This window comes from Acanthochromis polyacanthus, chromosome 16 (assembly GCF_021347895.1).
Source record: "Acanthochromis polyacanthus isolate Apoly-LR-REF ecotype Palm Island chromosome 16, KAUST_Apoly_ChrSc, whole genome shotgun sequence".
In the NCBI taxonomy this organism is placed as follows: Eukaryota; Metazoa; Chordata; class Actinopteri; family Pomacentridae; genus Acanthochromis; species Acanthochromis polyacanthus.
Genome location: NC_067128.1, coordinates 33,059,539 through 33,072,609, shown reverse-complemented (window position 1 = coordinate 33,072,609; position 13,071 = coordinate 33,059,539). Strand labels below are relative to the sequence as shown.

Sequence of the window (13,071 nt, the reverse complement as noted above, 5' to 3'; positions counted from 1 at the left end):
CAAAAAAAAAAATTATAAAGTAACTCAATGAAGTCGTTCTTAAACATCAGTTTGCCAAATAGGAGGCAGAATTACCTGGATGAAGTCTGGACAAGCATGCTTGGCAATTTTTTCGGATACGATGTCGTTTAGCTGCCTGGACAAATCCGCCTCCTCTACATCTACATTCTTCTTAAGCACTACGAAGGCGAACACACCTGACAGTGCAAAAGAGACAAATTTTTATTCATCCTCGTCAACTACAAAATGTGGGAAACATGTTTTTTTGAAAAGTTGACCCAGAATTACCTTGTCCTTTGATGTCATGTGAGTATCCTATGACAGCAGATTCAGCCACTGCAGGACACTGATTCTGTGACAGAAGTAACCATCAGGATCATTCGAACACTTTGCAGTTTAACTTGAGTTTTGGAAAAAGGATCAAAAACATGAATGATTACTTTATTAATTACAATACTTTTTATAAAAAGGTGTCATAAAGGAGACCTTTTTCATCATGACTTTTTATCTAGTGTCACAATAATGTCAAACGTTACACATTTAGCTTAACTCCAAGTAAACGAGTTTTTACTCCTTTCACGAGTGGGACTTTAGGTTTCTGAGAACATCCTTGAAATACTTTTGTTTTAAGTAACAAGCACAGGGTTTTTCTCCACTACAGGTGCTGACTTTTCACCAAACCAAGACAATGACCTAGTCAGTGATGCAGCAGCAATATGGCAGCTGGCTTAAGTTACAAACATGTCGTCCAAAGTATGACAGAAATGTCATAGTTTAGTATTTTGTCCAAATTCTCACTAAAATGACAGTGTGTCGTCCAAATTGTTACTAAAATGTGTTAGTTTACTATGTCGTTCAAAATGTCAACAAAACATCATAGTTTAGTATGTCGTCCAAAATGTGACAAAAACGTCATAGTTGAGTATGTCGTCCAAAATGTGACAAAATCGTCATAGTTTAGTATGTCGTCCAAAATGTGACAAAAACGTCACAGTTCAGTATGTTGTCCAAAACATGACAAAAATATCGTAGTTTAGCATGTCGTCCAAAATGTGAGAAAAACATCATAGTTTAGTATGTCGTCCAAAATGTGACAAAAACGTCATAGTTTCGTATGTGGTCCAGAAAGTCACAAAAACGTCATAGTTTCGTATGTGGTCCAAAATATGACAAAAACGTCATAGTTGAGTATGTTGTCCAAAATGTCAAGAAAACGTCTTAGGTTAGTATGTGGTCTAAGATGTCACAAAAACATCATAGTTTAGTATGTCATCCACAAAATAACAAAATCGTCATAGTTTAGTATGTGGTCTAAGATGTCACAAAAACATCATAGTTTAGTATGTCATCCACAAAATAACAAAATCGTCATAGTTTAGTATGTCGTCAAAAGTGTCACAAAAACGTCACAGTTTAGTATGTGGTCCAAATTATTACAAAATTGTCATAGTTTAGTATGGCGTCCAAAATGTCACAAAAACATCATAGTTTAGTATGTCGTCCAAAATGTGACAAAAACATCATAGTTTAGTATGTGGTCCAAAAAGTCACAAAAACGTCATAGTTTCGTACGTGGTCCAAAATGTCACAAAAACATCATAGTTTAGTATGTCGACCAAAATGTGACAAAAACGTCATAGTTTAGTATGTGGTCCAAAAAGTCACAAAAACGTCATAGTTTCGTACGTGGTCCAAAATGTCACAAAAACGTCATAGTTTAGTATGTCGTCCAAAATGTGACAAAAACGTCATAGTTTAGTATGTAGTCCAAAAAGTCACAAAAACGTCATAGTTTCGTACGTGGTCCAAAATGTCACAAAAACGTCATAGTTTAGTATGTCGTCCAAAATGTGACAAAATGTCACAGTATAGTATGTCGACCAAAATGTCACAAAAACGACATAGTTTAGTATGTGGTCCAAAATGTGACAAAAACGTCATAGTTTAGTATGTCTTCCAAAATGTGACAAAAACATCATAGTTCAGTATGTTGTCCAAAATGTGTCAAAACGTCATACTTTAGTATGTCGTCAAAAATGTGAGAAAAACGTCAGTTTAGGATGTCGTCCACAAAATAACAAAATCGTCATAGTTTAGTATGTCGTCAAAATGTGACAAAAACGTGACAGTTAAGGACGACCGTATAGCTCATCGGGTTAAGCGGGCGACACATGTACCCCTGTACATGGGTTTCTGACGCAGCGGCGCGGGTTTGATTCCTGCTCGTGGGCCTTTGCTGCATGTCTTCCAACCACTCTTCTTCTCCCCTGTTTACTGTCTACCTTCACTGTCACTATCTCAGAAAGGCAAAAAATAAAATAATAAAAAAGTTACAGTTTAGTATGTCATCCCAAATATGACAAAATCGATATAGTTTAGTATATCGTTCAAAATGACACAAAAACGTCATAGGTTAGTATGTCGTCCAAAATGTGACAAAAACTTCATAGTACGTCGTCCAAAATGTCACAAAAACATCATACTTTAGAATGTCATCAAAAATGTGAGAAAAACACCACAGTTTAGCATGTCGTCCACAAAATGACAAAATCGTCATAGTTTAGTATATCGTTCAAAATGACACAAAAACGTCGTAGGTTAGTATGTCGTCCAAAATGTCAATAAAACATCTTAGGTTCGTATGTGGTCTAAGATGTCACAAAAACCTCAGTTTAGTATGTCGTCCACAAAATAACAAAATTGTCATAGTTTAGTATGTCGTCCAAAATGTGACAAAACATCATAGTTTGGTATGTGGTCCAAAATGTCACAAAAACGTCATAGTTTAGTATGTTGTCCACAAAATAACAAAATCATCATAGTTTCGTATGTTGTCCAAAATGTCACAAAAACATCATAGTTTAGTATGTCGTCAAAAACATGCCAGTTAGCAGTGCCCACATAGCTCATTGGGTTAAGCGGGATATTCACGTACCCCTGTACATGGGTCCCCGACACAGAGACCCGGGTTCGAGTCCTGCTCACGGCCCTTTGCTGCATGTCTTCCAACCACTCTTCTTTCCTGTCTACCTTCACTGTCACAATCTCATAAATGCAAAAAACAAAATATATTCTTTAAAAAAAGTCATAGTTTAGTATGTGGTCCAAAATGTCACAAAAACGTCATTGTTCAGTATGTCATCAAAAATGTGACAAAAACTTCATAGTTTAGTATATCGTCCATAATATGACAAAATCGTCATAGTTTAGTATCTGGTCCAAAATGTCACAAAAATGTCATACTTTAGTATGTCGTCAAAAAGGTGGTAGTTAGTGACGCCTGTATAGCTCACCGGGTTAAGCTGCGATCTATGTACCCCTGTACACGGCTCCCCGACGCAGTGACCCGGGTTCGATTCCCGCTTGCGGCCCTTTGCTGCATGTCTTCCTACCACTCTTATTTACTGTCTACCTTCACTGTCATGATCTCATAAATGCAAAAAACAAACATCTAAAAAAAAAAAAAAAAAAAAAAGTCATAGTTTAGTATGTGGTCCAAAATATGACAAAATCGTCATTGTTTAGTATGTCGTCCAAAATGTCACAAAAACGTCATCGTTTAGTATGTGGTCATAATTATGACAAAATCGTCATAGTTTAGTATGTTGTCCATAATAATGACAAAATGGTCATAGTTTAGTATGTCGTCCAAAACGTCACAAAAACGTCATAGCTTAGTATGTCGTCAAAAATGTGACAAAAACATCATAGTTTAGTATGTCGTAAAAATGTGACAAAAACGTCATAGTTTAGTATGTGGTCCAAATTATTACAAAATCGTCATAGTTTAGTATGTCGTCCATAATATGACAAAAAATTCATAGTTTAGTATGTCGTCCAAAATGTCGCAAAATCGTCATTGTTTAGTATGTGGTCCAAAATGTCGAAAAAAATTCATAGTTTAGTATGTCGTCCAAAATGTCACAAAAACTTCATAGTTTAGTATGTCGTACAAAATGTCACAAAAACGTCGTAGTTTAGTATGTCGTCAAAAATGTGGCAAAGACGTCATCGTTAGTATGTAGTCCAAAAAGTCACAAAAACGTCATAGTTTCGTACGTGGTCCAAAATGTGACAAAAACATCATAGCTTAGTATGTCAACCAAAATGTGACAAAAACGACATAGTTTAGTATGTGGTCCAAAATATGACAAAAACATCATAGTTTAGTATGTCGTCCAAAATGTGACAAAAGCATCATAGTTCAGTATGTTGTCCAAAATGTGACAAAACATCATACTTTAGTATGTCGTCAAAAATTTGACAAAAACATCATAGTTTAGTATGTCGTCCATAATATGACAAAATCGTCATAGTTTAGTATGTGCTCCAAAAAGTCACAAAAACGTCATAGTTGTGTATGTCGTCCAAAATGTAACTAAAACGTCATAGTTTAGTATGTCGTCCAAATTATTACAAAATCGTCATAGTTTAGTATGTCGACCAACATGTGACAAAAACATCATAGTTTAGTATGTCGTCCAAAATGTCACAAAAACGTCATCGTTTAGTATGTGGTCATAATTATGACAAAATCGTCATAGTTTAGTATGTTGTCCATAATAATGACAAAATGGTCATAGTTTAGTATGTCGTCCAAAACGTCACAAAAACGTCATAGCTTAGTATGTCGTCAAAAATGTGACAAAAACATCATAGTTTAGTATGTCGTAAAAATGTGACAAAAACGTCATAGGTTAGTATGTGGTCCAAATTATTACAAAATCGTCATAGTTTAGTATGTCGTCCATAATATGACAAAATCGTCATAGTTTAGTATGTCGTCCAAAATGTCACAAAATCGTCATAGTTTAGTATGTCGTCCAAAATGTGAGAAAAACGTCATAGGTTAGTATGTCGTCCAAAATGTCACAAAAATATCATAGTTTAGTATGTCGTCAAAATGTGACAAAAACGCAATAGTTAGGGGCGCCCGTATAGCTCTTTGGGTTAAGCGGGCGACTGTGTACAGGGGTACATAGGTCTCCGACGCAGCGGCCCGGGTTCGATTCCTGCTCGTGGCCCTTTGCTACATATCTTCCAACCACTCTTCTTCTCCTGTCTACCGTCACTGTCACTATTTCATAAAGGCAAAAAATAAAACATTTTATAAAAAACCGTCATAGTTAACCATGTCGTCCAAAATGTCACAAAAACATCATAGTTTAGTATGTCATCCAAAATGTGAGAAAATCGTCATAGTTTAGTATGTGCTCCAAAAAGTCACAAAAACGTCATAGTTTCGTATGTCGTCCAAAATGTAACTAAAACGTCATAGTTTAGTATGTCGTCCAAATTATTACAAAATCGTCATAGTTTAGTATGTCGACCAACATGTGACAAAAACCTCATAGTTTAGTATGTCGACCAACATGTGACAAAACATCATAGTTTAGTATGTCGACCAACATGTGACAAAAACATCATAGTTTAGTATGTCGTCCAAAATGTCACAAAAACGTCATCGTTTAGTATGTGGTCATAATTATGACAAAATCGTCATAGTTTAGTATGTTGTCCATAATAATGACAAAATGGTCATAGTTTAGTATGTCGTCCAAAACGTCACAAAAACGTCATAGCTTAGTATGTCGTCAAAAATGTGACAAAAACATCATAGTTTAGTATGTCGTAAAAATGTGACAAAACGTCATAGGTTAGTATGTGGTCCAAATTATTACAAAATCGTCATAGTTTAGTATGTCGTCCATAATATGACAAAATCGTCATAGTTTAGTATGTCGTCCAAAATGTGAGAAAAACGTCATAGGTTAGTATGTCGTCCAAAATGTCACAAAAATGTCATAGTTTAGTATGTCGTCAAAATGTGACAAAAACGCAATAGTTAGGGGCGCCCGTATAGCTCTTTGGGTTAAGCGGGCGACTGTGTACAGGGGTACATAGGTCTCCGACGCAGCGGCCCGGGTTCGATTCCTGCTCGTGGCCCTTTGCTGCATATCTTCCAACCACTCTTCTTCTCCTGTCTACCGTCACTGTCACTATTTCATAAAGGCAAAAAATAAAACATTTTATAAAAAAACGTCATAGTTAACCATGTCGTCCAAAATGTCACAAAAACATCATAGTTTAGTATGTCATCCAAAATGTGAGAAAATCGTCATAGTTTAGTATGTGGTCCAAAAAGTCACAAAAACATCATAGTTACCTCCACCAAGGAGGTTATGTGACACCCGGCGTTTGTGTGTCTGTCTGTCTGTTAGCTCGATAACTCAAAAACGCCTGAAATTTTGAGGGGATGTAGACTATAGTAAAAGGAAGAGCTCATTTAATTTTGGTGGCAATCCGGAAAGGATCCTGAATTCTGGATCTCTTTGAATTTTTAAGTATGTTTTAGTATGTGGTCTGAAATATGACAAAAACATCATAGGTTAACATGTCGTCCAACAAACTAGAGCAAGGTATCCAGATAGCTCAACTGGTTAAGGCGGTGATTTGTAAACAGAACTGTGTCAGAGACGAAGGTTTGATTCCAGCTCATGATCCTTTACTGCATGGGTTTCCTGTTTTCCCCTCTATCCTTGGCGGAGGTCTGCACTCTCTGAGTGCTTTTCTAGTTTAGTATGTCGTCAAAAATGTGAGAAAAACGTCATAGGTTAGTATGTCGTCCAAAATGTCAATAAAACGTCTTCGGTTAGTATGTGGTCTAAGATGTCATAAAAACCTCATAGTTTAGTCTGTCATCCACGAAATAACAAAATCGTCATAGTTTAGTATGTGGTCCAAAAAGTCACAAAAAGGTCATAGTTTAGTATGTTGTACAAAATGTCACAAAAAGGTCATAGTTTAGTATGTCGTACAAAATGTCACAAAAACGTCATAGTTTAGTATGTCGTACAAAATGTCACAAAAACGTCATAGTTTAGTATGTGGTCCAAAATATGACAAAATCGTCATAGGCTAGTTTGTCATCCAAAATGTCACTAAAACGTCATAGTTTAGTATGTTCTCCAAAATGTGACAAAAACGTCATACTTTAGTGTGTCGTCCAAAAAATGGCAAAGTCATCATAGTTTAGTATGTGGTCCAAAATGTCACTAAAACGTCATAGGTTAGTATGTCATCCAAACTCTTCTAACTTAAAACACGTTGTCTTATATCAAGTTACAATGCACTTAATTCTGGATTAAACTTGTTAAACAAGGCTGTTCCGTGTCCTCTTAAACGCTAATGCACTTTTGTCAAAAACACTGCAATTAATATTTATCAAATTCAGCTGTACTTGTCTAAATCAAGTGATATACACTCACCAGCCACTTTATTAGGTACACCTGTTCAATACCTTGTTAACACAAATGGCTAATCAGCCAATCTCATGGCTGCAACTTAATGCATTTATTCATGTAGACGTGGTCAAGACAACCTGCTGAAGTTTAAACCAAGCATCAGAATGGGGAAGAAAGGGGATTTAATTGACTTTGAATGTGGCATGATTGTTGGTCTGAGTATTTCCCAAACTGTGGATCTATTGAGATTTTCACCCACAACCATCTCTAAGGTTTCCAGAGAATGGTCCCAAAAAGAGAAAATATTCAGTGAGCAGCAGCTGTGTGGACCAAAATGCCTTGTTGATGTGAGAGGTCAGAGGAGAATGGGCAGACTGGTTGGAGATGATAGAAAGACAACAGGAACTCAAATAAGCACTGGTTACAACCAAGGAATGCAGAATACCATCTCTGAACACTCAACACGTCTAACCTTGAAGAAGAAGATACAATTGGCACAGATACACCAAAACTGGACAATAGAAGATATGAAAAACATTGCCTGGTCTGATGAGTCTCCATTTGAGCTGCAACATTCAGATGGTCAGAATTTGGCATAAACAACATGAAAGCATGGATCCATCCTGCCTTGTATCACAGGTTTGTGCTGCTGCTGGTGGTTTTTCCCTGTTAAGTGTGTTTTTCTTGCCACTGTCTCCTTTGGGCTTGCTCTGGGGGTCAGGCATATGGGTTCTGTAAAGCGTCTTGAGACAATTTGACTGTAATTGGCGCTATACAAACTAGACAAACCCTCAGTAGATGGCAGAACCACGCCCATGCATGATACTCTGTATCAATTTTGTTCATCCTATGTATATCCCTTCCAACTTGATCTTCTGACCTCTAACTCCACAACAGAGCAGGGGACCTTAGACTGATCTTCAGTGCCAAGTTTGATTATCCTGACTTCAGCACTTGCAGAGATATCTGACCAGACACACACACACACACACACACACACACACACACACACACAAAAGCGAATGCAGTAACCCCGCTGACGTATGTCAGGCGTGGTTAATAAAATTGAATTAATGATGTGGGGGATATTTTCTTGGCACACTTTGGGCCCCTTAATACCAACTGATCATGGTTTAATCTCCACAGACTGCCTGAGTGTTGCTGCTAACCATGTCCATCCCTTTATGACCACAGTGGACCATCTTCTGATGGATACTTCCAGCAGGATAATGCTCCATGTCACAAAGCTCAAATCATCTACAACTGGTTTCTTGAACATGACAATGAGTTCTCTGTACTCCAATGTCCTCCACAGTCACCAGATCTCAATCCAATAGAACCTTTGGGATGTGGTGGAACAGGAGATTGGCATCATGGATGTTCAGCCGACAAATCTGCAGCAACTGTGTGATGCTATCATGTCAATATGGATCAAAATCTCTGAGGAATGTTTTTAACACCTTGTTGCAAGTATGACACCAAGAATTAAGGCAGTTCTGAAGGCAAAAGGAGGTCCAACCTTTTCATTGCGAGGTGTATCTAATAAAGTGGTCAGTGCTTGTATATCTGAATTGAGAATCTTATTTTAACAAAACCTTTAGGTTTATTAGTTGTTCTCACCACTGCATCCTCGATCTCTGCTGTTCCGATCCTGTGACCGCTTACGTTAATAACATCATCGAGGCGTCCTGTGATCTGGTAGTAACCCTCCACAGAGCGATAGGCACCATCACCGGTGAAGAAATAACCTGCAGCATTTCAGCAGATAGTTATTCAAAAACTGCTATTTTTACAAGGATTTTAAAAAACGAATTAAGAAAACACTGAAAACGTGTGCTGCTTTTCCTGAATGCATCGTACTGTACCAGGATAAGGCTGACAGTAGGTCTCGATGAATCTCTGGTGGTCGTTGTGAATTGTTCTGGCCATACCAGGCCAAGGCTGGGCCAGACACAGAGCTCCTGATGTGTCATTTCCACTGATCACTTTGCCCTGGAGGAATTAAAACAGTGATAAATGTTAATCCAGAGAACAGAAACATGGTCATTTAGACAGGATGATACATTAATTACATTAATATCACCCCTGGTTCTGATGCATTATCGATACACTTAACAGCTACTCCAGGTACTCATTGATGATTGTCCTGTTATCCATCGAACATCACAGAACTGCTGTGTAGTGAAGCCATCATTATCATGGGAGACATATTGTGAGTCACTAGAGCTGTGTTTTTATATAACTATCAAGTGAATTTAAACTTCTCCATTCACTGCTTTGGAATGAAAAATGAGAAAAGTCTCTAGAGATTGTTTTCAATTAACTAAGCTGTCTTTAATGCCAGCTGGTATCAGACATGTTTCAGGCTGTCTGGAGACAAAGACAATGAAGTCATGCAAGTTAAACATTAACTTATTAGAAAAGGGTGTTTCTGGGATGCCCAAGTAGCTCAACGGGTACAGGGGCTGGTCCTCAACGCAGCATGTCTTTCCCCCACTCTTCTCCTGTCTATCTCTACTGCACGTATCTAATAAAGGGTAAAAAAAAAAAGAGGCCAAAAACAAAAAAACCTTAAAAATGAAAAAGGTGCTTCCATTCCTCATAAAACGCATTTACTCTTTTTAGTCAAAAAACACCTCAGATAAGCGAGAGCTTATCTAATTTTGCCATAAAGACAAGTATTATTCTGTGCATGCTGTGCGATCACTGTTTACCTGATAACAGTAATGCAAAACGTATAAAATATTCTTTGGTGACAGAAAAAAAAAAGGCACAGCGTTGGAAACCCTGTGAACGCAACAACCATGAAAAGATTGTATTTAACATTGCAAAAGTAACTTTGTGCAAAAAAAGAAGAAAAATCTACGTAAAAATGCATCTTAAAAGAGAATTTCCTATTTCAGTGACGGGACTATAGCACAAATATTGACCAAACTGTCAAAATGAGGTCATCCTTGTATTGTGATTTCATTGGCAACCCAGATTCTTCCTTGTCCTACCCAGGAATTAGCCCAATTCTCAAACCCTGTGAGCATTTACAACTCCATCTTCATTCCAGATGTCAACCATATACAGTACCTAACGCTTGTTTTTAACCTGCACTGATTAAAGCCTGTGGATTAACTTACTAGAAAACACAAAGGCACATTCAGAAACATTTATCCATTCATCATCTATACACCACTTAATCCTCATTAGGGGACACCCTGGACAGGTAACAGTCTATCACAGAACTACACATAGAGACAGACAATCACACTCACACCTACGGACAATTTAGAATCACCAATTAACCTCAGCACGTTTTTGGACCGTGGGGTGAAGTACCCAGGGAAAAACCACACATGCACGAGGAGAACATGCAAACTCCACGCAGAAAGATCCCTGGAAGGCCGGGATGCAAACCGGGGATCTTCGAGCTGCAAGATGAAACCACTAAACCACTGTGAAGCCCCCAACAACATTCGATTTTTGAAAAAACTGTGTGCATTTCAGTTGCGAGGGAGGAAAAGAGATCAGCTCAGACACACCACTCCAACTGTCTGTCCAATCTGTGCATGGCTAAAGCAGCCTCAATAGCAACAGAACAGTGTGACAGATTTCTAACAGGGAGTTTGGCACGCACAGAGCTGGACTGACGGCTGGGAGCGGGGTGGGTATCAAAAGTGACACAGCTGGTGACGGTTTCATAATCCTAATCTGAGCCTCTCCTCCAGCCTGCTCTCAGCCGTCCATTTGCCGGCGTGGCACGCTACGCCCACGCACACACCCACGAGTTTACACACCTCAGTGTCCATCAGCACCGGCTTAATGCCAAAGAAGGGTCTCATGGCCATCCCTGGGACAATCTCTGCGTCTGGGTCGGACGGCTTCGGAGCGATGCAGATACCACCGGTCTCTGCAAAACAAGACGAGAGCACACTTGTTAGAGGATAAAGGGGATGTTGCTGTATCCTTTTTGCATTCTAAACAGCTACTATAAAGTCTAAAATCAACAATGTTTGAATAAATGTTCTACACTTTATCTCTGGCATCTGTGGTAAATATCTTTATAAATGTGACACTACAGGTCAAACATCTGGAAGCAACTTAAAGTTTCTGTTCACAATGCCCATCTTGAAACCCAGTGTGAAGTCTCTGGATTTTGGGATGTATTTACTGCAGGATCAGACTTTGCTTTCATTGATATGCACCATTTTCCTCCATTTACCTTTTGATGGAACCAGATAATCACTGAATAAATGTTAAAAGAAAAGAAGGGCTTAGTTTTAGAGTTGAGAAGATTTGCAAGAGTCGCAACTTCAGTTCAAAAGTGGGAGAAAAAAATATAGCACAGTTTGCATTATTCACTTCAGCTCTTTGGCTTTTGAGAGTTTGCAAACAAAAGTCACAATAAATTTCAACTGTGTCCATATCTCTATACTTAACTACCACAGAAATGTCTAAAAAGAAACAGCTGAGCAAAGAAACAAGCGTACAGATACAAATACCTGATAATTATAGTAAAAATCTATTCTGATGAGTGACTCTATATAACAATCATGTTTATTTTGTTGTACCAATGAAACCATGATTTTTTTTATTTGTACAAATTTGATCTTGCTTCCAAATTTTTATTGTTTCATTTTACCTATAACAGCCTGAAAAAGCTGGAAACAGTCATTTTTAACCACAGGTTACACTAGCAGCAATAAAAATTGAATTTCTGAGAGACTGATTATAGCTTATAGCTATTATAGCGATATAACGTCACACAGAACAAGGGATGTGGTCTCACAGGGATCCATGTACAAGCATAGTCTACTGTTAGAAGAATTACACTTAGAATGATTATACTTATGAGGTTGTCAATGAGTGACTATGAAGAAATAAGGACGACCATCAGCATTCGAAGTTGTGACCATGCATGTGTTCGGAAGTAACAACAAGAACAAAGCTGACTTGTTCCTATAGTCAGCTGACTCGCTCTTATGATAAGATCATGCAAGTAAGACATTTTCTGTCTTTGTATTGTTCTGAAATCTTATGACTAACGCATGATGACTCCTCTGTACCGTATGATTTTATGAGAAGGAAATAAAAGGACAAGGAGAGAGGCAGGCTCTCCAGAGTTTGTGAGGCTGTAGCGATGCATACTGCAGAGCTGTAGTCTCTATCTCTGTCCTTGTGTGCAAGTAAAAGACCGGAGCTTGTGAGTGCTGTCCTTTCTTCCTGAGCTGTTTGTGTCTTCTTCAGGTTTGAACCTAACATCTACATATAGCACAAAACGACTCGGGGAATGATCCAAAATGACAGAACGTGTCACCAAGTGCAACAGTTTGGTGAAATGATGAGGTTCAAGTAGGTTTTTGAGAAGAACTGAGCTCTCTTTGAATAAGCTTTATCAGACTGCCATCTTATTACTTATTGACAGTAAGAATTTAACCGAGACGTTCTCGGTCTCCTGTCGTTTCCAGTGTACAGCGTATGTTTTCGTAGAGCCCAATAATTTATCAGAACTGTTGAGTGTAAACAAACCAGCATGATGTGGGAACTTATCTATTGAATGGAGGTGAAAACATTCGGTCTCGTCTTAAAGAATGGATGTGTCAGAGCGATCGGGTTTGTTGTGCTAAAAAGAGCTGACAAAATAATGATGCCCTGAAGGAAAAAAATGACACCAGCAGATCAGACCTGCTAACTGCTCTGATTTTTCATTTGTAGTGTTCACCGACTGTATGCCTCCATTTAAGTTCAATCTGTTGTGTCTGTATCAGCCATCAGTCATGTTAAAGTATGCGACCATTCAAAAGTTTGGGGTTATCCAGACAATTTCACACTTTAATTC

At 38.2% G+C, this 13,071-nt stretch overlaps 1 protein-coding gene across 1 annotated transcript in view; it reads right to left on the bottom strand.

Annotated features, from left to right (window-relative positions):
- Positions 1–13,071, bottom strand: part of LOC110958949 (acetyl-coenzyme A synthetase 2-like, mitochondrial) — a 29,272-nt gene that overhangs the window by 403 nt on the left and 15,798 nt on the right. The window contains exons 9-13 of the mRNA XM_022205687.2: positions 11,030–11,142; positions 9,110–9,236; positions 8,865–8,992; positions 289–352; positions 76–197 (exon numbers count right to left, since the gene is read on the bottom strand). Coding sequence (XP_022061379.2) covers positions 76–197; positions 289–352; positions 8,865–8,992; positions 9,110–9,236; positions 11,030–11,142 — 554 coding nt within the window. The remainder of the gene's footprint in view (positions 1–75; positions 198–288; positions 353–8,864; positions 8,993–9,109; positions 9,237–11,029; positions 11,143–13,071) is intronic.